Source organism: Nothoprocta perdicaria, unplaced genomic scaffold (genome assembly GCF_003342845.1).
Source record: "Nothoprocta perdicaria isolate Ctin4 unplaced genomic scaffold, notPer1 scaffold_13, whole genome shotgun sequence".
In the NCBI taxonomy this organism is placed as follows: Eukaryota; Metazoa; Chordata; class Aves; order Tinamiformes; family Tinamidae; genus Nothoprocta; species Nothoprocta perdicaria.
The window spans coordinates 1324455-1349112 of NW_020454427.1; the positions used below are offsets into that span (position 1 = coordinate 1324455).

The 24658-nt window shown below is 39.5% G+C and overlaps 1 protein-coding gene across 1 annotated transcript in view; it reads right to left on the reverse strand.

The window, feature by feature from the left end:
- Positions 1-2064: 2064 nt before the first annotated feature.
- Positions 2065-24658, reverse strand: part of CORIN (corin, serine peptidase) — a 110952-nt gene continuing 88358 nt past the window's right edge. Inside the window, exons 15-23 of the mRNA XM_026033621.1 lie at positions 24192-24305; positions 21653-21763; positions 20285-20414; positions 9872-9994; positions 8865-8914; positions 7753-7927; positions 5101-5372; positions 3667-3800; positions 2065-3187 (exon numbers count right to left, since the gene is read on the reverse strand). Of these exons, the coding sequence (XP_025889406.1) occupies positions 3005-3187; positions 3667-3800; positions 5101-5372; positions 7753-7927; positions 8865-8914; positions 9872-9994; positions 20285-20414; positions 21653-21763; positions 24192-24305 (1292 nt within the window). The 3' untranslated portion in view covers positions 2065-3004. The remainder of the gene's footprint in view (positions 3188-3666; positions 3801-5100; positions 5373-7752; positions 7928-8864; positions 8915-9871; positions 9995-20284; positions 20415-21652; positions 21764-24191; positions 24306-24658) is intronic.

Below are 24658 nucleotides of genomic sequence, written 5' to 3' on the forward strand. Positions count from 1 at the left end.
TAGCACTCCCCTGCCTTCAAAGGTAACACTTTGGATCTTTTTTGTCTCACTTTTGTGTTTCTTCTGCACCTTAAATCATCTGTTGCCTCACCTCACTGTGGACACAGCAAACAGACTATTTTATTCTCTCTGCAGTAACCACTGACGCAAGTGAAGGCTGTCCCCACCATTTCATTCTTTGGACTGTAGTAGCCCTCTTGCCTCTAGTAGCTGAAACAGTCTAGAGAAGAGCTTTGGACTCCTCTGCAGCACCAAAATATCCCCACCAAGGTTCCTCGGTGGCACGTGCCTGTTGGCCCCGGCGCCAGCTTCATGCCCTCAAGGCCTCTTGCCTGCACCCCATGGTAGCGCACAGCAATCCCCGCTTCCCAAGCCTGCTCACCTGCCCACAGCAGCCTTCAGCAGCCATTCTTAGATTAAATGCAGGAATATTTTAGCTGGAAKCCCATGTGTGGAATAAACTACAGGTTACATAGGGGCTGTAGGGCCTGGACCTCTACAAAAGCTGCAGTGCTACCAGGGCTAGGGTGGTACTGAGCAGGGTCTGCAGGTACCATTTTCAGGTTATTTTTAGGGATTGCTGCTAAGGTTAAAACTTTGCCCTTAATCTCTTCACACCTTGACCTTATCATCAGCTCCACAACGAACAAAAACACATTTCCAACAGAGGAGTTACTTGGAAAATGATTGTAAATTTTTATTAATACAGCTAAAAAGAAACACATCTGTCCAACTGGAGCTCCCCTTGGAGCTACAGCCGGGGCACATTGCAAGAGAAACTGGGAGTCTGATCAGAACCATCACTGCAGCACACAGGGAGAATCGTGGTACACTGGAAAGGGGAGTTTTGCCTGATTTATGTGCACATATAGAAAAAAAAAGCAGTATAAAAATACATTTATAAAACTACAAATTTCCTCTTTACATGGAATGTTGCAGCAGACAAAATTGTGGGAACGGAAGATTSCTGCTGCTCCCGCCTAAGGCCTTCTGGGATGGGGCTCGGTCTGTAACTCCTTTAAACACTCCTTAGACAGAGACTGGCTGATGGTGTTAAGCAGGACCCTCCCTTGTTTCTTGGGAGAGCTAGCTTGGGAAGGGGTAGCAGCCAAACCCATTTGATCGAAATGTGGGATTACTTTACATCTGACCCTTTGGTAGTGCTTTTATCTACATGAAGGGACAGGATGTTCTCCAGTGCTTTGTAGGTGTCTTTTCCCCTAGTCTGGCTCCTTTGTGTGTTGGAGGCAAAGGCAGGGGAAGCCCTCACTGGAAAAAACGTGTCACACACAGCTGCCCTCGCAACTGCAGCTGGGGGAAGAACGTTTGTATGACAGAGAGAAAAGCAAATCCCTTAATACAAAAGAGAAGCACTGGAGTTTCTTGGTGAGTATAAAACAGTGATACAATAGTCACTTAAATAGAGTTTCAGAACCCATAACATAAATACTGAATATTTATTAATATTGCTCTGTAGAGCACTGTCTAGCATGGCTAACATGAGGCGTGCTGAGGGAGAAGATACGGATCGTAAGAGGTGAGGCCCTCCACGAACACCTAGAAGCCCAACTAAACGCTGGAATCGAGAACGAGGGAAAGCAGCGGGGATGGGAGCAGCCTGGAGTGCCTGTGCGGTGGCCATCCCGTCACGGGTGTCCGTCCACATGGGGCAGCCCTGGTGCTGAGCAGGCCCTGGGCCATTTTGCTCTGTGTTTTAGGCTGGAATCACGGGGTGCAAGGCACAGCACTGAAAACACACATGTTAGAGATGCGCTGCCCCCCGGTGAAATTAATTTTATAACCCTCCGTTTCCTGAGGCAGGTTCCCACACAACGGGGGTGGGTGCAGAAAGTCACCTCCAGCGGCGGGTAAGGAATGGCTCCCCTTGGGCAGCACGAGGAGAGGCTGAGCTCTGCTGTGGGCTCCCAGCTGTGGGCTCCCCGCTGCCTTGTCCCGCGGGCTGTCAAGCAGTTGACTACAACTCTAAGGCTATTGTATTTTAATTAACATTTGTAATATTAATTTGAGAAGAACCTAGTAGAGCCAAGTCTTCTGTCATTCAGGTTTACCTTTTTTTTTTTTTTTCCCTCTCTCTCTCTTCTCTATGATCTGAGTGTTTAATCTTGCCAAGCAAAATGAAATTTCCATTGCAAGATACTTGAAAAGAAAACCAGCCCAAAATATCCCAGTAGCTCATTGGTAGGAGAAAAAGAAAAGTGGCTTTGCCAGTGTTGGTTTGTTAGAGATTGTCAACCCTTTTTATAGGTTGGATCCAATATGCAAAGAAAAAGAAATAGTTTAAGAAAAATGACAAGAGGCCGCAGGATTGATAAACGTGGGCATTTCAGGCACACTGAAACGCAGAGGTCTCCGAAACCTTGCGGGTCAGAGCGGCGCAGGCCTCGGAGCAGCTGCAGGACGAGCTGGGCCACCGCCAGCACCGCAGGCTGCACGCTGCCCTGCGAAGGGAGCAGCCGGTGACGAGCAGCATGGCTAATGACAGCGGTGCTAACGAGCCACCCTGACAAAGAGACTGGTGCCATGAGGAGCTGGCCAGCCACACAGCAGCAGCTTCCTCCTCCTGGCGGCGGCCCTGTCACCGCAGGGCCTCTCATGGCAGCCACCGAGCGAGACCGCCTGTGCTACTAATTTAACGGTATTGAAATAGGTTATTTTATAGTTTTACTAGTCTGCACTACTGCTTAGTTTGAGTAACTGAAAGGCAGAGAGTGTCTGAGTCTCTTCTTCTAAACCTGTTCTTGTGTTTGGAAGAGCGACACAACCCAGCTAAAAGCAAAGTCCAAACGGGAAGCTGCTTCTGCCCCAAAGTCTATCCACCAGCAGGAGGGTTTGCCATTAACATCCTGCATAGTCCAGAGCCCTGCACCAGGAACAGGTAACAGCCTGAGCTCCTTTTCCTTCCTTCTTGGCTGCAGAGTCTTGAGGGTTGAAATGCTGATTCCTTTTCCCTTTGGCCTGTCAGCGCGATCCTAGCCATCTGGAGCTAGTTCAGCAGAAAGGTGTGGATGTATATTTGTCTTTCAATCCATTCAATAAAGTGTGACACGTTGCTGTAAACTCCAGGTCCCAAAACTTTGGAAAAGCAGACGGAGCCCCAAGACGTTAAACCAAACAGAGTCCAGCGCCCCGCGGGTTGCTCGCACACGAGGGGTCCTCCGCTGTCACCCTGCAAGGGGAGAGCAAGAACAGTCTATAGGGGCTGTGTATTGCTGGGTGTAGYATGTATGGTTAGAGCTATGTCTCGATTTCTGGACAGGTTTGCTTTCCATAAGCAACTCAGCTGTTAAAACTGGCACCTCAGCTAAGCTCACAGAAATGTAACGCATAGCTATATTCACAATTAGTCCGTTCTAAATTARACTAATTCTAATTGTACAAAAATATACCTGTGCAAAGCTCATACTAATTAAAAAAAATGGTAATTTAATAATTAATGTATAGGAACCTTAGAGTTTTCAAGTAGCATTTCATAATCATAAACTGAAGCTAACTACACCAGTAGGATCAGATACTGAATCAAAACATGCGGGCAAACTCTGCTGTCATTTCTGCAGTAGATGAAGTAACTACAGCTCGTGAGCCCTGCTCTGCCTCGGATTGTTGGAGCACTCGTGGCAGCGAGTTGCTTCTCGGCGYGTGTCCTACCATGCAGGAGTCCACGGTGCCGGACTCGTAGCCGGCACACAGCATCCTGCTGGTGATGGTCTTCATGTCGAAGTACGACTGGCACTGCTCCAGGGAAATGATGCGAACTTCTCCTTCCTGCAGCTTAAAGGGCACTAAAAWACAGAGTTATTTGAGTTACTGCATGGGTAAAATTTGACCTAGAGCCTCTATCAGGGAATCAGAATTTGAAAGCACTGAAATTGTGTTAGAGCATCCAGGAGACCATAAAGGGCTTCTTCCCACCGTTAGCAGCCAACCTAGCGCAAAGTCAAAGCAAAACTGCTAATCCCAGTGCATGAAGTACTAGACCTGATGTAGGTGTGATCATCTTTTGCTGCTTCATAACACCAAAAAATAAAATTGCCACACCATATTAGAGAGCAAGGTGCTATTCCCAGGGAGCAGTGGCACACAAGTATTCTGTTTGTTCTGCCAATACATAAAAGCTAGTTTTAGATGGGCAGAGCTGCTAATAAGCAGACTGTCCCTCACAGACACAACTTGTTTCTGTGTTCAGAAATACAGAATGCAATTTTTCAGTTACAAATGGAATAATTTGTTCACTGTTACCACAGGTATGAGCTGACCTGTAGTTGTGAAATGCCATCTGAAGCGATTCTGAAAGAAAGATGTCCTCTACAGCAGAGTTGGGAGAAACACATGGGGCTGAATGCAACAGAGCCAGGGTATTTTGCATGTGATGCATGCAGGCTCGTTCTGGCACTACAGAGCTTTGCATAAAATAAATGTTTCTGTTTGGGACCCCATGATTACAGTGGCTACAGAACAACAGCAGCAACAAAAAACAAAAACCCCAACACAGTAACATTTCTGTTCGGGGAAACAAAAACAACACTTGTGATTAAGCCTGGATGGAATAAACTGTGTCACAAGCCCAAAGCATGGCACAGAGCCTTGGCTTAGGAAAATCACTTCCTTCAGCCTACATGGCAATACAGGCAGTGCCTCGAGCCCATGCCTTCTGTTTTCACCAAACGAAGATGGTTGTTCTCCCACTGGTGATTTGATACCTTCTCAATACAGTGTTGGACACAACCTGAAGGAGCAAAGTGGTAACCATTTCAGGTGGCTTTCCTGGTGGGAATTGCTAGGTCCTCAGCAATTTTGAAAAAAAAAAAATGATCCACTCAGCTAAATGTGAATTTAGGAGCCTAAATTTAGGCTTTTTTTAAAAAAAAAAAAAAAAAAAAAAAAGGAAGGAAGGAAGGAAGGAAGGAAGGAAGGCAGGCAGGCAGGCAGGCTTTGGTCATAGCTAGAAGCCTTCATAAGTGCATTCCTTAGTATTTAATAAGAGCCAGAAACAGTGTAAGTGGGTATAGCTTTGTACTGGCACCAAGCATGTGATCAAGTCATATGAGAACTTCCAAGCATTCCCCAAATCACTCCCCTTACTTTTGTTGCCCATGTGTCCCCAGCCCGTGATGTAGCAGTAGGTGTCCGGCTGGACCAGCTGCTCCTTGCTGGGCAGGCAGACGGGCCGCACGTAGCTYGTCTCGTTGACATCGTCGTGCAGCTCCACGATGCTGATGTCGTAGTCCACGACCGCCCGGTTGTAGCGAGGGTGCAGGATGATGCTCTTCACAAGCCGCGTCTGCATGAAAGCCGAGGGATGGTCCAGGTTGCTGATGCCCAGCACTACTTTCCAAACAGCTGCGTTTTCTCGCCTTTGTTTAAAAAATAAAAGGGAAAACGGGAAATTTCCATCAAGATAGCAAAGGAACATACGTAACTGAGAATTTTTGTCTTTTTACTTTGTGCATACAAATAARACAAGAAAAAAACTGTTTTAGGCATCACATCTATCATCTGAGCACCAAGAGATTTTCTTTTCCTTCCTGCTTGCTCCCAAATGAATTCAAGCTCAGCTCCCTCAGAGGGGTGTAGCCCCCAACTCGCTGTATCAAATGCCAAAGGTTCTCAGCATCACCYTGGGGATCCTGCCCAAGTCCTGGGTGTCCCCTTGCTCACCACGGGACACGTACAGAGGTCCCAGGGGGCTACGTTACTGTTCAGTAACATGCTGCTAACAGCAGTAACTCAAGCTGAAGTCTCAAATAAATCTCAAAGCAGCAATTATGGAAATTAAAACTTTTTTGATATCCCTGGAAAAAGTCCTTTCTTGTTTACTGGGCACCCGGCCTGTGCCAAGCACACTATGCCTACGATCAAAGGGGACTTTGACTCTTCCACACAATAGTTTAATAAGCCTTTTTTTTTTTTTTTTCTCTCCTCTTTTTGTAAAAATGAATATTAAAAAAAAATGATGGCAATGGTTCAAGTGGGAAGACTGAAGACTGAATTAGCACCAGTTGAGACATGTGAGAAAAACATGGGCTTCATGAAAGGCTCTGAGGGTGTCATCGCTGATGGTAACTGGTGGTAAGAAGTCACGGGTTCCTAATTAGCCTGTGATTCTAAAAATCCTCAAGAAAACCCTCGGCATTTTCACAATTAATGGGAGACAGTTAGTGTGACCAAGTACCTTTGCAGACACTGATGCTTAATCAAACAGTATAAATCAAAGCCGCTAAAAACTCAGCTTTTTTTTTTTTTCTCAAAGCAGTCAAGAGAACTGTAGGTTCTATAATTTGTGTAGAGTTTTGGTTGCTAAATAAGAGCTATTTCAATTTAAAAGTTGCATGAAAATTCAATAATGATCTTTTTGCTATTATACTCAGTCAGTGAATATTTTTTCCATAATGTTTCAGCATTATTATGAATATTCAGCTAAGAATATTCATATGCTATCATGTTTCTTAACATTATAAAAAGCATTGCTCTGAGCAATGAGAAGTCACAGCTGGAATATATTATCATACAGTGAGGAAAAATAATTTAGTGTCTTGGATGTTTTTATGCAAAGCATTTCAAGCTACTCAGGACAAAAGATGTATTTAGGCATGGCCTCCATGCTTGATGTAGAGTTGGATTTTTTTTTTTTTTTTCTCATTTTTAACCTCTATGAGTATTTATGGCCAGTCTCAAAATCTTCTGCTGCATTAATGATGCCCAGGCCTCATGTTTTGAAAGCTATTTTCTGTAGCTTGGGATTATCTAATGCATCACACCACGTAGGCAATATTTCCAACTGTTGGGTTGTCCGGCTTGCTGTGGTAGATTTTGAAATTTTTTGTGTCACAAAAACACAGTAGTTTAAAATGAAAGTGTGTAATGCATCATGACAGTAACCCACTCTGTGTGTTGCTAGGATTATGAACATCAGACCATGAATGAGCTCGCTACTTATATAAGAAACTACTAAACAGTGTAAAGATGCCAAGACACTGACCCTCACTCCCATCAGAGAGGCAGAAGAAATGTTCATATAACTCCTCAATCAAAATTAAATCAAGACATCTTAGCAWTTAAACAGCTTTTTGTCTCTTTGTTCTGCAAGGCTTTTAGAATAAATAAGAAAGAGTTCTAAAGTATCTTAAAAGAGATCACACAATCACASAATGGAGGAGGTTGGAAGGGACCTCCAGGGATCATCCAGTCCAACCCCCTGCTCCAGCAAGGACACCCAGAGCACGGGACACAGGGCGGCATCCAGGTGGGTTTGAAGACCTCCAGAGAAGGAGACTCYACAGCCTCCCTGGGCAGCCTGTGCCAGGGCTCTGTCACCCTCACAGGAAAGTAGTTCTTCCTCACATGGAGATGGAACTGCCTGGGTTTCAACTTGTACCCATTGCCCCTTGTCCTGTCACTGGCCACCACCGAGAAGAGTTTGGCCCCCTTTCCCCTACATTCTCCCCTCAGGTACTTATACATATTGATCAGATCCCCCCTCAGTCTTCTCCAAACTTAACAGTCCCAGTTCGCTTAGATGGTGCTTAGGAGGCACCATCAATAAAGCATGTCAGGACCTCACCTGATGCTGTTGTATACTACTCACTTTGCCTTTTGGTCTCCCAAACCAGGCCCCTGTGACCTGCCATCACCTTCCACTCATGCGTTTGGTCAAGGAGGGAGGACTAGGTAACTTCCACGAGTGAATTACAGCATTTTGTAGGCAAACAGTAACGCAGTCTTGGCCCTTCTCACCCTTCAAAGCAATGCGCTACCGTCAAGACCCATCTCTTTGCGATCAAAACGCAGCCACAGATGTGCCCGCTGGGCTCGCTCTGCAGGGAGCACTGCCACGGCCACCGGCCCGGGCGACTGGTCCGGCCACCGAGGATCCTCTTGGTCATGCGGGCAGCTGGGCGACGGCCACAGTCTGGCGAGCAACAGACACAGATTTGTTTGGTACTACAGACACGGTGCGTCCAGRAGGTGCTGCAAGACCCCTGGGCACAGAACATTACTGGCACGGTCATTAAGTGACAGTGAATAGCACAATAAATAAAATCATCAGGGATCACACAGGAACATCTAACGCATTCAACCATTTCAGTTCTTCAGTTCTTACTTCACATCAAAGGATTTCGTCTCCTGAGATTGGTTTTAATGGCTCAGCCTAGGCCAGCCTAGACCATATGAAACAGGTTAAGTTGGCCTCCTTTCTCTTCTTTCTTTGAACACCCTTGGGGAAGCTTCTTGATTTTTGTATGTTTACTTGAGCTACRTTGCACTGTCCATAAGAGCTGCTTCTGCAAAATTAGCTCAGCTTACTTGGGACTTTGCTTAAGCCCAAGTCTCAGCCAAACATAACACTGATTACTTATCTGCTGGACACAATACTTGCTTTATTCATGGAAATCACCAAGGGAAAGTATTTGGAGATTTGAAGATACTCTACGCATTCTGCTTTACATGTTGCTCCCCACTAGGAACTGTATCAGAGTCCTATCTGCCAGAGAATTGCTATTTTAAATATACTTAGCCCTTCGCTTTCGGTCCATATTATGTTCTGGATTTGTAAAGTGACAGCCATTATTTATCCTCAGTCTGAAGATAAATATTATCCTATTATTTATACTCCGTTTGTTCTAGAAAAAAAATGAACCACCAGTTTCTGCAATCAGCCTCCCAAGGGCGGATTCCTGCTATTGTACGTGTGGGAGTTTAGTGAGGAAGAAATAAATTGGAGCAATGGTGATTTGTAATCCCTAATTCTTACTGAATTCCCTTAGGTAACTTCAGAGGACATGCGTCAAGAAGCGGTTCGTTCAATTTACTTTGCCTAGTTTGCCAGAAATGTATGTTTCTCTTACCTTCTTTAGTGCAGAGAAGAGACACTTTGCTGCTACTTTGACACATCTGCCTAAATATTGAAACAACATCATGGAAATCTCAATGAGTWGATGCAATTTTTGGTAATTTGCATATCAGCACAGGTACTATAGCTGCTGTTATAAGTTGTAAAATACCCGCAAACCATGCAAAGAAACACAAAGACTTTCTTACATCAGAAACATCAACCTCTCAGTGGCTGCCTATAGACAAACTCTTAGTTTGAATTGCAAACCCATTTTTAATGCACTTCATGACTTGGTGCATCGTATTTGGCAGACTACCTCCTTCTTTGGACATCCATCCAGCTCTGAGGCCAGCTGAGAGGGATCTTCAGTCAATTTTAAATTTATGGCCCCTTAATACCCAGAGATTGCTACTCTTCTCCTCCTTAGCATTGAAGGAGAGAATACTTGGGACATTTTTGACAAAAATATTTGCCCTAAAAGTTGGGGTACTTTAAGGAAAACTCAGGAACATTCCAAGGCCCCTGAAGTATTAACGCTGCATTAAAAAAAAAATGCAGAATATAACTGGGAGCAGCTACACACATGGGAATTATTCCCTTACCTAGAAATTGTTTCAACTTGTGACCAAATAGCCAAAAGACTCTATGTTCTCAGCACAGTGTCTGCATTTTGACAAACCCACTCATCAAACTTCTATGAAAATACTAGTGTATTTGCGAGTTTTTGACAAAGTTTCTGGCACAGATTTTACACGCTGAAGCTGATCCGGATGAGTATACCCAGACTGTGGAGCTCAGGAGCACTTCTCAGCTCCTGGCTTCTCCTATTTTCAGTCTGGGAAGGGACCAATRCATATTATCTGTACACGTTATCTGTATGTAACTGTAGAGACTACAATTCTAACAAACATTAAGATCATAGAATGCATCTTAACAAGTCACATGAGTATATTCGGGGATTTATATGCAGATATCTCGGGGAGAAAAACAGAAGTAAAGCCTCATTTAACTGTTCCTTACCCATTCACTAGAAGTGCATGCAAAGTGGATGGATTTTTATTCTTCCAGTCTGAGTGAAGATTCAGCCATTTGTGATGCTGCATTTCCTCATCTTCATGTACAATTTTTGTTTCAGGTGGTCCTCTGCAACAAATAAGAGATATTTTTTACATCTTCCAGTATGCCTCTATGTCAGGGTTATAAAGGGGAAGAGGCTTTAATGCCTCCTCTTTACTCCAAAGATAAACTGTTCAACGGTATTTCAAAGCCAGCTGGAGTAAAATCATACTTGGGGGCATGAAATTGGCTCAGGAAACCCAACCAGCTAAACTCATAGCTAACATTACAGGTCGCTCAAGTAGTATTTTCTGACAACTAGAAGAAAGAAGAAGTAGTAGAACAGGAAACTGCAAGAATCTTTGGGTAGCATTTTCTATACTGCATTTATACCTTTTCTTCTTTCATTACTGCTATATTTGACTAGTGAAATGTCTTAATTGAATACTTTTTTCCCTACACAGTACTATGGAAAGTAAAAATTAGTTGATAACTTTTAGCTATTCACAATGAACAAGCTGACCACTCATACCAAATTTAAAAGTATCATGAAATCAATAAATTCTTAAACGAAATGTGGGACTCATAGGCATATTGGTGTTCATAAATCTATAACATCAATTTTCATTTTATTTTAGCTGTGGCTTTTAAAATATTCCATCTTTCTCTATAGTTCTTCATTGTGAGAAAACTGGTAAAAAGATTCACATCCTCAGTCACTTGATTGGGTCTAGAAGATTCATCAAATTTTCATTGTAAGAGTATTTCTTATGCTGCTAGATTAATTCCTACTACAGAGGGACAAAAGGATTATTTAAAAAGCAAATGTATCAAAGCAAAAATGCATCTTCTTTTCAACTTCTATGTGTAACACAAGCATATTTAGCTGACTGTGGGAAAATAAAAAGATCAAATGCATAAGAAAGTTTCAGACTAGCCTAACCCAGAATATTATTATTGTGTCTTATAAAAAAAAATATTTCATACATATTTCAGGATGATTTTAAGCAACTCCCAATAGCTCCATGGGCACMTAAAACAGGTCAGAAATGATGCAGAAAATCTCTAGCATCTACCCCATTTCACGCCACATGTTCCTGCGGTCTCTAAAAGGCAAGGTTTATGGTACAGTAACACACTATCAAATATGAAGTTCCACCAGAATCTGCATGGCAGAGATAAATGAGTCTAGCACTTATCCCTTGCTGAAACAGAGATGATTGCTTAAAAAAAGGAAACTATAATTTGAGAGGGAAATATTTATTGAGGCAAATTCTTTTCAGGGAAATTCTAAAAAGAGTTAGGTGGGATGAAGTGATRGGAGAGACGCTATTGCAAATATCTATTATAACAATATCTGTTGTTTTAAGCACTAAATTTTTCATCTTGTTGATCACCTCTACAGGAATATGCAATCCCCAGTTAATCTAAGAATTCTCCATGACTTTTAAAACCCTTTCATGTGCAGGTATGTGCAGTCCTTAAGGCACACAACTAAGGACTTCTTTKTATAAGCTAATACCTTAGGGTTCCTTATGTCTAATAAAAGACTATAAATAAGCATCCTTTAGCCAGTTGATTGCACAAGTTAATGGAGGTCTAAGCATGATGTTTTATGGTAAAGTTGTTGTCAGTGCAGCCATATGGAAATGTTTTCAACAGGACTGGCAGAATTAACTAGACTCTGAGGTCTTACTCTTTGATCCTGTCTGCTATATGACTTATTTCTTGGAGCCTCCTCTGGGCATATTAAAAAACTATCACTCCACGATCTACTATCCAAAACATGCAGGCAGATATTAACAAGCATTTTTTTTACCTCTCTGTTTTTTCCTCTTTTATATAAAAAAGCTCCTTTTGAAGCAAATAGCTTTCTCCATCAGTGCCTCCTTATGGTAAACACATATAGGTGTCTCCTCATTTAGCTTCCAGCCTTTTCTCATTCTTTCTCCCACCAAATATAGATAAATTTGCCTTTCTCTTAAGATGACAATGTGCACTGTAATCTTCTATGATTCATTATGTTCAACAGTTTACATTTGTGCACAGATATTTTATGTGACTTTAACCAAATATCTTATCTACAAAACACATAATGCAGAAAAGAGCACAAATGTCATGTCATGTCTTTTGTTGAATTTTGTTGAAATTTTTGATTTTAGATTACAGCTCAAGATACTACAATCACCATGAAACAGATATTAACTCCTAAAACCAGGCCTGCATCCTCAAAGACAATTAAGCCTAAAAGCCTCAATTCAGCCTCATAAGCCTGAAGAAAAGCTGAAGAAAAAATGAAGTGAATGAAATTTCTTTCATTTCATTTGCATATTGCACAGAAATTTTATTCAGAAACTTATTGTTGATTTTAGCTTAATTAGGTAGGTGTAATTATTATTTCCACTGCAAAAATTAKCAAAATTGAAAACATATTTTTTGTTGAAATCATATTTACCTGGAATACAGTGTGCAACTGAGGGGACCTTGAGTTTAAGAGGGACATATTTACAAATGCATTTATTTAGAAAGTGGATAGGGTCCTGCTAATGCCTACCAAAGTGTCTTGGGCACTGATGTACAAGGAGAGGTTGCGGAAACTGGACTGGCTTAGTCTTGAGAAAAGGAGKCAAAGAGCTAATCCAAATGTGGCTAAGAGGAGTTACCTCAGTGATGGAAGCCAAATTCCTCGGCAGTTGCACATAGTAAAACCAGGTGAAATTGCCCACAGCTGCAGCTTGGGAGACTCTCAGCATGTATTAGGAAAGTCTTTTTCACCAGGAGGGTAGCACAATGCTGGGTCAAAGTGACTGGAATCTCAGTACTCAACGTTTTCAAGACTTGGCTAGACAAAGCAGTGGCTGAGCTGGTCTCGTGTTGGTTATAGCTTYCCCTATATTGCTTCCCCTGCTTCAGCTGGGAGATGCACTAGATGATCTCCAGATGTCCGTTACAATTGGCATTTTTATGATTATTGTGTGTAGAACAAATACACTGAAATGGACAGAATTTAAGCTGAAGAGCTTCATCTTAAAAAAATTACTGACATTTACTGGTACAGGTTTTTTGTGTTAGAACATCTTCTAACATTACAGTATAGTCACTGAAATATCTACATCATTTAAGTAAATTTGTCAGTGATACCTTAAAAACATAAGACATTCATATTGTTGTAACAGTCATACAGGCCTTTTGGGTGGTGAACCTTGGACAAGATCCTCCACCAGAATTTCCAAATCACTTACRAATCCTGCCAGAATCCACTTGACTGCATAATAACTCATGGTAATATTTGCATGGAACGATTTGAGTAYTGAAAAGCATTATAAGGTCATTTTAACACCCATGGGGTTCTAAGAATCTATTACTGTATAGACCACAAAATTTTAATGGATTGTCTCATGTGGGTATTAAATATCTGAAATAAAGCTTTATGTCCAAAACAACTGTGCTAAAACTTCTGAGTTCCAAGGCTCTCAAAACARCAGTCTAATGAATACAGTTTAGGGTGCCTGCAATCTCATGCTATGRGCTTCTTAAAAGCCATGCCAAATGTACCATAATTAGCTAAGTTTATAACAGATGCAACTGCAGACAGCAATGTTTCTCATTTGACCATGCCACTGAGCTCTGCGAACCGATTCAACTAGATTAATGGTAACATTTAAGTTACAACTTACAAAGCTGTGTAGTAAAAGACAGGTCCATCTTCTCCTCAAGCTTCTACTAGGTTGTCTGCCTTATTTTTAACAACGGAATAGGATTAGGATGGCACCCTCGCAGAAATTTTTCTCTCACTAAACATTTAACCAAAGTAAAAATATCATAGAAAAGTGAGTTTAAAGGGCATGTTATAAGATCATCCAGTCCATTGCTCCAAAATATGATCAACTATACCTAAACTAGCTGTTTTTATACTTTGCTTGTTTTTCATGTAGCAGTACAATATTGATTCATTATGTCCAGTTTCTGACCCACTGTATTCCCAGATCCTTCTCATACAGGTTTCCTGCCTTGGTCACCATTTTCCCTCACGTAYTTATTCAACTTATCCCTACACATGCTATTTTGTTCTTATCCTTGRCATTAGGTATTTCCAGCCATCTCAAAAAAAAAAAAATTAATTCTAATCCAAGATCCTCCCAGACTGACACAGAACGAGAAATGAGTAAGCAGGGTYTCCACTCCATCATCTGAACGACCCACGACAACGCAACCAGAAAAAGGGCAAGTCCCACTAGTCTTCTACTGACACATTTTCATGGTTTGACAGCCAAAAATGGACACTCACGTTATTTCATCTTTTTCCCCATTTCCTTATTTATCTAAAGTAATGTCATAGTAAAAGCTGAGGTTGGAAGTGACCTCTAGAAATGATCTAGTCCAACCCTGCTCAAGCAGGGACATCTACAGCACATTGCACACGATCGCATCTAGAAGGGTTTTGAATATCTCTGAAGGAGWCTCCACARCCTCCCTGGGCAGCCTGTTCCAGGGCTCTGTCACCCTCACAGCAAAGAAGTTCTTCCTCACATGGAGATGGAACTTCCAGTGTTTCAACTTATACACATTGTCCCTTGTCCTATCACTGGCCACCACAAACTTACATTGGATCCTGCCAACAGATCTGTTTCAGTCTGTACCAATTACCTTTTGGCGTGCCCTTTTTAAGCCCCAGTCCCAATGGGACTCTTTCTCTCTCAACCCTAACCCTAACCTCAACCCTAGCTGAAGCCTGAGCTCACCAGGCCTAGTGCAGACTAAATGGCAAATACGGTCCTTGTACWGATCTGGATATAGCGCTACATTTCCTTTAGCAAACTCTTTCCAGACCCACTCTCCATGGGGCTCCAGGCTTTCTCTCTCCCTCAAACCTAACCTTAGGCCAAAGTCTGAGCTCACCAGACCTAGTGATGGCTATATGGCAAATGCAGCCCCAGCACAYGYCCTTTCTAGCCCCACTCTCCATGACTTGATACAAAAAGAGATATCACACTTACTGTTTCTTCCCTATTCATAGCGTCTCTATCCTTTCCAGAAAGGAAATTTAGTGACTCTGTCATGATTTTTTACTGACGCATACTTGTTTTCTGTCACTAAGACCTTATATATTAGTTGTATACTTTTTTTGTTGGCAATTGAAGTTAGGCTGACTAGTTGATAAATCTTCCCCTTTTTCCCTTTTTTAAGAAGAGATGGCATATTTAACAGTTTTCAGCTTATRTAGTCTTCTTCAGAACATATAAAAGATACTTACTACTATTATTGTCTACCATAACGGAGGACTGCCACRCTCATATATCTTAAGTACTCTTGGATGAATTTCAGCAGGACAAATTACTTACAAAAGTGCTGTATTAAGCTGCTCCTTTCTTAATCTAGCCCTAATTCTTATTTCTTTGCTACTGATGGCTCCTAGTCATCAGACTGTAATTAATTTGTTAATGAGTAAAAGACTAACATTTTCCACTTATATTTTATTGGGTTTTTTTTTTTTTTTGTGTGGTTTTGCTTTGGTTTTGTTTGTTTATTTTGGTTTACTATCCCTTAGCTTTTCTGATTCTTTCCACAGATATTTATGCTGTCATTTTACATCTATCCTTATAAGCTTGAGCTCAATCTCCACTCTCACCTATATCCCCCTGGGAGTTTTAGGTCACGGAAGAGCTTGCATCTTAGTGAAATTGGACTTGTTGCTTCACAGAAACACAAAATAAAGATTAAAGAGCACATATAATTCTACAAATCTAATTCCGTTAGTTGAAGAAATTGTTTAGAATGCAATATCCAAAAAGATATTTTGAAGATAACACTGTAAAGTCACTCACTTATAAAATGAGAAAGTCAAGGCATTTTCATTAAGTTGCACTTAAATCTATCTGAATGTAAAATTCTACTTTCTCTCTATTTGATTGTGCAAAACTATCTCAAAGCACTTTTCTAAGGTTAGCATAAAATATGCATTTCAATAATCCCCAAACCAGATTTCTCCTCTCYTCAAAGCACCAGTAAATTTGCCAGATTCAGCTTCTGTAACTCTATTGTTTTAAGCCTCATGTAACAGAAGAGCAGGCTTGAGAGAGGAAGCCATGTGACGGACACCAGGAGGTCATGAATAATACATATATGAAACTAGTAGTTAACAAACTAAGTCTAGTTCAGAATTGGAACAGCATGTGTTTCCTGTCTGTGCTTAAAGTTGAATTTAAGATGTTTCTTACTCTTGAACAGAGTTCTATAAAGCCATGGTTACACCATGGAATATAAAATTCACTGTTATTTTATTTCAATATTGCACTACACAGAAATTTTATTTTTGAAAAATGTTAGCATAGTTCTATTGGTAATAATGAATCAGCCACAAAAACTATAAAAAACAGTTCAGCTTACAGTTAACAGAATAAATTTCCAGGTAAGACAGTAAAAACTAACATCTGTTTAATTTTAAATCTAGCAAATTGGATTTGGAAATCACTGGAAAAGAGTAGATCCTATTTATACATCATTTATACAACTTATGACATAGCACAACTTGATAAAAATGTGAGCAATCATTACAGTAACTACCTTTATTTTGGTTGGAAGCATTCACCTGTCTCTAATTTAAACAATAATAATAATTACTTTTTTTTACCTAAATAAAAAGTTACCCAATCACAGAGCTAAAATAGTGCTGTATGAGGCAAGTGAAAATATCATTAATGACTATTTGAAGCACTTCTCACAATTTGCAAGGATTGATAAGATTAAAATTTCTTTGGAAGAAAGCCTTCTCCAAATAATTTATGTGTAACTTAAAACTACATGCCTACATGAAAGACGAGGCATAAGCTATCAAATATAGTAAACCTGTGGAATTATTTTAAATTTAGATAAAGTATTCTGCTTAAAATCTATGTATTCTACATATAACTGTGTTTTAACATTGCTTTATTTTTTTCTCAAAACTATTATAATAAAGTTTCCCATACCAAGCACAGCTTATATAGTTAATTTTGATATAACTTATTTAATAGAAATATTTGCTCCCCYTCTTTATAAAATAAATATAATCTGAAGAATTCTGAGGTCTTTTTCTTTTCTTTCTMTTCTAACACTTTTAAAGATTTAATAGAACACACTGCTGCCAATATGGAGGTATTTGGGCTAGGTCAGACATATTTTACATTCTTTCAAGTGGGTTTAGAACTGCAGACTGAATTTATGAATTGAAATACTTCATTCGTGACAAGAAATGTGACTTACTGACATATTTATCCTTGGAGAAAATAGGTTAAAGAAAGTAGGTTAGATTCAGAAGTTCAAAATTCTAATGTGGATAGGGCATAAGTACTCCATTTTTTGTTTTCTGTGATATTCCTAAGCAAGACGCTATATTCAACTTCCATTATTTCTGATGCAGTTGTTAGAAAGTAGTTAGCATAATTCATGTTACAAAAATAAAATAAAAAAAAGAATATTGATGCAGCAAGCTTGAATTACTCAGTTCAACAAATATTATTAAAGACGACTGCATCTTATACTGGAAACAGTTATGCTTTTATGCTTATACTGTTAGACCACATGAAGCAGTTCAGATGAAATTACCCTTCACACAGCTGGGCACCACCTGCAGAAGTTTATTGTTACAACATTTGTCATCTCATTCTAGTACAGAAAAGAAGAGAAACAAGAAATTATGCGCTGAATTCCCACAGAGCAGCCAAACAACTCCACCAACTTCTGGTTTTGCCAAATTTCAGGTATGAGCAGGCTATGGTTTTGATCACTGTGTCAGCAACAAAAGTGTAGGCTTCAGGGTATGTGAAAATATTTTTCATTAGCTAAACATCAAGACAGATCTACAGTCTCCTGAACATAATATAATATTTTGAGCACACATGTGTCCTTAGACAGCCACTCAGTCTCTGCAGGACACCAGTGATATCACTGATGACTGATCTGAGCACTGGTGGCAATTTTTTTCCTCTGTTTTACCCTTGTGGCACTAGGAACCAATTGCCAGAGACATGCTTTATAATATTTGAATTTTGAACTCAGGAGGAGGCCTCTGAACAAAATTATATGCACTGAGATGAACGGGCTGTCATATCAGATGATCCAATAGCCCCTGCTGGCTGCAAACTTTATGAAACCCAATACTTGAACTATAAAACCAGTCCCAGTTGGGCTCTTATAAACAAAACTTCAGCTCATGGATAACATTCTTTTAGCTAGAAGAAAACATGAGCTGCTAAGTGTGCACTGCAGAGCGTGAGCACCAGCCATCACTAGAGACGGGAGCCTTGCACAAGGCTTGGAATTTGCAAGGTTTTCTGTGAAGCTGCATCATGTACCTGCATGGTGCTGAGAAACAGCACACCACCTATGGAATTAGAATTGGCCAACAGCCAGGAATACAGCCCGAAGAGAATTATCTCTAATGTTGTGTCAGACAGTGCTCAAATCTCCCAATTGAAGAACAACTTGTTATTGATAAAATACATCAGTTCTATTAGCTAAATTAACTGAATTTTAACCACTACCACTAAATTCTCTTTTCCAGATTAATGTAGTCTAAACAAGCAAAAATAACTTCAAGGTGCCAGAAATGCATTGTTTTCATATTTTTAACATTATAATATCATATAGTAACTGGGATTTGTCATTTGGGAAAACACTGGTCACAGGTATCAGTTATCTGTTATCTGTGCAGAGCTGTACAGAAAGGAAAAATACTACACATTAATGGTAATTCCCAGCTTAAGACACTAAGAAGTCTCAGCTTTGAATCTCATGTGCACGACTTAGCTTTAAGAATAAGCAGGAGAACTATTAAACCAAAATGCACTATCAGGATAAGCCTTTAATGAATTTGCATAGCAACCCAGCTGGTGGGTTTTGGAATGTGGTGCAATATGGACGGAATTTTAATGTTAATTTTTTGAAGGACTAAAATGAAATATTTCCAATTAGGTACATCAGAAGAAAACCACAGTTCGAACTGTGTTATCTTTAAAAGAAAACATGAAAAAAAAATCAAGAAAAAAATTTCAGCAGTACTTGAGTGTTCTATAACATCCAGTTTAATTCCCATGTACCCTCTATGCTAACTGCCTAATATATTATGCTGGAGATAATGAAAACAGATGAAGCTTATGGCTTTAACTAAGATTTCACGGTTGTGTAACACCATTATATTACTTAATCTTCTATCCTTCCATATGGAAGATGTTACCCTTTGTGACTCAGTGTTACACTTTGCGATTCAATTTTCATTGACTCCCCAAGCAATATTAAAAGTAGACATAAATTATTTATATTAACTCAGATTGCTTCTTTCTGAAATTAGTTCTGATGCATGTTTTATAATCTTTGGGATTTCTTATAGATCTTCACAGCTAATTTACTGCATGTTCTGCAGCACCACTTCCTACACACTGGGGGCATAGCTAAGAAAATCAGACTTCAGGTACTGACAAAATCAGGCATTAAATGGGAAAGAAAATTACTGCTTTGGTATTCTAAAGAACTAGAAGTAACAATTAAAGCTGTATATTACAGACTACTTCAAGTGACAAAATTCAGATTTAAATTGAAGCTTACCACAGCCCTTCATTCAATCACCTGTTACTACAAAAAGGATTTACAGAAAAGTTATTATGACTCTTCCCCTGTTAGAAAAGGGATTTGTGAAAAGGAAGAAATATTTTTGTCTCATACATTGTCTCCAAAGTGATAAGGTTGACAATTACTTCTTGTAAGCAGGACTTGCTGAAGGAAGAAACAAGTTTCTGCTCATGCTAATTTTGGTCTAGGCACAGCTCAGAGAAAAGGAAAAATAATCGCACAACTTCCCCATTTTCTTCAGAGCAAGGAAGGGAAGAAAATTTGATGCTAAGCCTATTAAGCTAGAATATAGTGGGGGATAAAAAAAAACATGATTAAATACTGAGGCCACCAGTTTATCCTGAGACAACACAGTAGTAGTAAAAGCAATTTAAGGATACCAAAGGATTTTAAGCTTATTAGAAAGAAATTTTGGTTTACTTGCCTAGAAATACATAAGAGTATCACATTTCCAAGTGATTTGGAATCTCCTAAATAACTGCAAATTCATATCTGAGGCTAAGCAAGAGATTATTATCTTTTCCACATACTCTTTTAATAACTGGGCAATTCATGTTTGTAAAATGCTAAAAAGTGCCTAGATTTTTAGTAGCTTTTGCTCCTGCCACTGTTTTGAACAATTTCGTTGTCCCTTTTTGCTATGAATTCTTTCCRTATTAAGTCCATACCAACTCTGCAGGGTCACACTGACCAATGATCTTTCACAAATTCAAACTCTGTCATGCCAACCATCCTAAGAAATTCATCAATGCTACAAACTACTGACCTTACCCTAAACCCATCTGATTGCAGGCCAGCTGGCTCAAATTTTCTTGCCACTCGTCAGCACAAACATGGTAATCAGCAGCTGACCTAYGAATTGTCAGGAACGTCGAGGAATTTCTGTTTTTAGACAGCGTAACTGCAAATAAGAAGAAAAATAACTTGACTACTATTTYGCATGGCTGATTTTATATATAGTCACTGAAAACATGAAACTTCTTTCAAAAGTGTCTTCCACTTAGGGAAGTTGTTCACATTTTTGCTCATTTTCCGTGCTTGACAGACATATCATTTAAAATAGAGGCAACAATGGCTGTGGAAATTCTGTTTAAGACACCAAACAATAAAGACATCCTGAGGAAAGTTCACACATGTTTCTGATAGCCTTAATCTTGTTACATGGTACCTTACCCCTCAAATAGTCCAAATGAAATCACTTAGGTTATTTATGGGATGAATTGTTTGACATGAGTGATAACATCATTTGACTCTCAAAAATATAAATTGTTCCTGTCACAACAATATCTGGGTGATATTAGCAACGGAAAAAGCAACTACTGCTTAAAAGAAAGAGCATGACCATTACTTCTCTCTCTCTCAACTGAGGTCTAAAAACACATAAAAACCTTCTCAAAATGATCCCAAATGACCCAGCAGAAACGCACATCTCTCTTGCATCTCCAGGCTCCCTGACAAGACGACAGCTTKTAGGTGCAATTTTTCCCAAACTTTTATTTAAAGTGTTCTCACTTTTGCTTGGATAGTACTAATCTTAACATAAACATTTATTTATCCTATATGCCAAAGACGCTTTTGATTTTCTTTTCCATAAAGATTTTCTTTCCATATTTATCTTTGTTTACTATTTTCATATATGCATTTCTAGAACATTTAATTTCTGATGCATAGATTTTTACTAAATATTACTATTAACACTTATAAATTATTAGATGTTTATACATTCTACTTTAGTAGAATGTATTTGTACTTCAATACAAATACAATACAAAATATTTGATTTCATGAGCATGAAATATCTTTTTTCCTACATTTAAAATAACTTACAACTTACAAAACTTAGTAATATAAAATATTTTAACATACAGGAAAAAAACTAAACTCAGTAAAATATCCACACAGACTACACTACCACTTTCCAACCTGCTTCCTTTAAGCACATGTTTTATGAAATCCATGTGCATTTTTATTGAAAGAATAATGTTTAGTGAGCTTTACTTTAACAACACACAGAAGCCTTCAACTCTACCCAGGCTCTTTTCAGGAGCATGGGAGCAACTCTCTCTACTGTATTCTACAACAAACCACGAGCAATTATTTCCATCAGCTTTGCCCAAACGTACCAAGAGGGAAACTCACCACAGTCCCATTCATCTGAGCTGTCACTGCAGTCTACTTGTCCGTCACACCACAGCTCTCGTCGCACACATTCATGGTTGGCGCATTCTAGCTCATCCTCCTCACAGAAGGCTGTAAGGACAAAAATATGCTTCCTTCTGAGAAAGGAATGATCAACATGAAAAGCTGAAGGATGGGGAGGGTAGGCACAGGTCAAAATTACGGAGCAGTGCAGTAGACTTGCAGCAAAATTGATGATGGACATCACTGAGGTAGAAGATGGTTGCTGCTACTCAATCACAGAGGGCTCCATAAGTCGAAAAGAAGGAAGGACATGGCAAGATCTGTGACGTATGCCCCCTATCTCATTTATTTAATCTATCTCATTTATTTAATATCATTTGCAGTCTTGTCATATGAAGCCTCAGATGCTCACTCTAAGCTTTAAGCTAAAACTTGTGTTCATTGCTTTCTAGAAGACTGCTCTAAATCGGCATATTTCTTTGTGCTCTTCAAAAAATACATTTTTCCTGTAACACAGAAGATGTTATAGGATGTAGAATATTTCATCCAAAGCAAGTTATTTCTCTTTCTGATCCTCCTTTGTACATTAGTTCCTCATCTCTCAAGTTAAGTTTAAAAAAAGTCCACGATTTTAAATAGCAGATAGACTTGCTGYAAGTCACAATATGTTGCTAGTTTGCAAGGAACTACAGGAATGTCCATTTGCAGATTTTCAGTTTGCTCCCACCCCAAAGGCGTATGTCATAACAGCACCTTCCTCCTGAACACACTCCTCTCCCAGCTCCTATAAAACTCTTCATTGGGAAATTGAGGGTGGAGGAAAGAGTGCTTGAGGAAAGTTGCATCCAGCTGTGTCTATTTTTGGCTGTTGTATAGTTTCTGTTTTGATATTTAAGCTAAGCAACTATTTCCAAGTGGAAAGAATAAATACCACAGCAAAAGTTATGCAGAATTAGAAGGCAGTGATATCTAYATAAGCGATCATTTTGGCTCTGGAAGAAAACATGCAAAATAATAAGAAGTTTTCTAAATCTGCCCTCCAGAGAGAGTATATGCCAAAAGCTGGAAGTTCTCGGCTGAGCACACTGTGCTCCCACTTTGGACCAGGCACACCCTGACACAAAACTAGACAAGAAATACCACAGAAGTCTATTTAAGACACGGGAGACATATRTGCTGTGCAGCTTAAATCTCACAGATTTTTTGAGATGACACAGTTTACTGCTTTGGTCCACAATGCTTCTCTCTTTAGATCTGAAAGCATCCAGACCTACAGAATTTAAATAAACTTTCAAAAGAAGATCAGAAAAGAACGAATAGTGGTGATGTGCTTTCCACAAAAAAAAAAAAAAAAAAAAAAGGACTAGCTATATGTAGCATGGCTGGAATTTGTAGAATTGGAATTTGTAGAATGACTGGATTTTTTTTTTTTTTAAGATGACTGCACATAGATCTCTTGAAAGACAAATGATATAATCTTCTGTCCTGTCTCTGCTAACAAAACTTTATTTGTGAAACTATATTTCCTATAGTCCCAGCAAAAATGCTGAAATACTAGGATGGCCCAAAGAACTGAAATTTCCAGTTTCAATCAACTTTGCCAAGCATCTTTCCCATGCTGATTCTTGGCCAATATATCTTTTCCAGTTCCTAAGCTTGGGCACACCTCACATACCACATTTTCTCATAAAAAGAGAATTCAGAGTTCCCCTAATCTATTCATGAAACTGAAGCAAAATATGCATAGTACCCTCTCYTGGCTTCATTACTTTAACATGCAGGATAGGAACATGCAAAGCAGCTGCATTCACGGGTCCTCCACCTTTTCCCATCGCAGCAGTTGGCTATGAGATGGAAACAGAACAGAGCCAAGCTCCAGCTTGACTATGGAGAAAAGAGGTCTACTGCCCAATGTGAGCAGTTTGGCCCAAATCATATCTCCATATTCTCACTGCATCATACTAAGCTTTTTAGCTCTAACATTTATCAGTTTGGAATGTAGGAGAAGCCAGAGAAAGACAGTACCTAAGAAACATCAGGTAGATGAATCAAAGAAAACAGGAAGATATATGAAGGTTACTGAAGAACAGATTAATGGGAAAGTCAAGATGAAATGAAGAAAAAATGATCAGTGAGCACCTGTATCTATTAAKCTGAGAATAGTTAGGAAAAAAATAAAGGATCTATAAGAAGTAAAAAGAAAAGTCACAGAGATACATGAAGACACATGAAGATGTGAGAAGGAACAGAGAGAGAGATAAAATGAGAGAGAGAGAGAGAGACATAAAATGAGAGAGAGATGGAGTGACCACAGAGACAGTGAGAATTCYGGGATATGAAAAACAGAGGACACAACATGAGGAAAGAGATAAATTGATGCCACAGAAAGACTGAAAAGGAAACCGTGGGAATGACCGAGCTTTTCTATCTGGAGAGAATCCTTTTATCTCAATTTATTCTGGGCTCCAGAATCCTAAAAAGATGTTCAACTCCTTACACACTACAGCAGGGACCAAGAACCTGCCTAAGCACTTACAGCAGTTCTTTTCATCCGTCTTGTCAGGGCAATCCGGGAAACCATCACAGATCATAGTGTGCTTGATGCAAAGCTTCTTCAAAGGACACTCCCAAAGGCCCCTTTCCCTACAACCTGGAGATAGAGAAGCACAGTTCTGAAATACTTGCATGCAATATCAAATGTCAACTTTTTTTTTCATAATAATCCTAAAACATTCAAAATATTTTCACTTGCAATATAATTTTTAAGGAATTTAAGACTTATCAAGCACTAACKGGGAAACAGAATTAAGGCTATTACACTGAAAAGTCATTCAAAYGGGTATTCAACAATAATACTTCGTAATACATTCTTTTTTTTTTTTTTTTATAATGTGTATATTATTTTATATACACTGATTTAGGCATTAGCTCAAATACTTATCTATACCCAAATATTCTTGAAATGCATTTATTAATAATAAATATTTGTAATGCTGAAGTCTG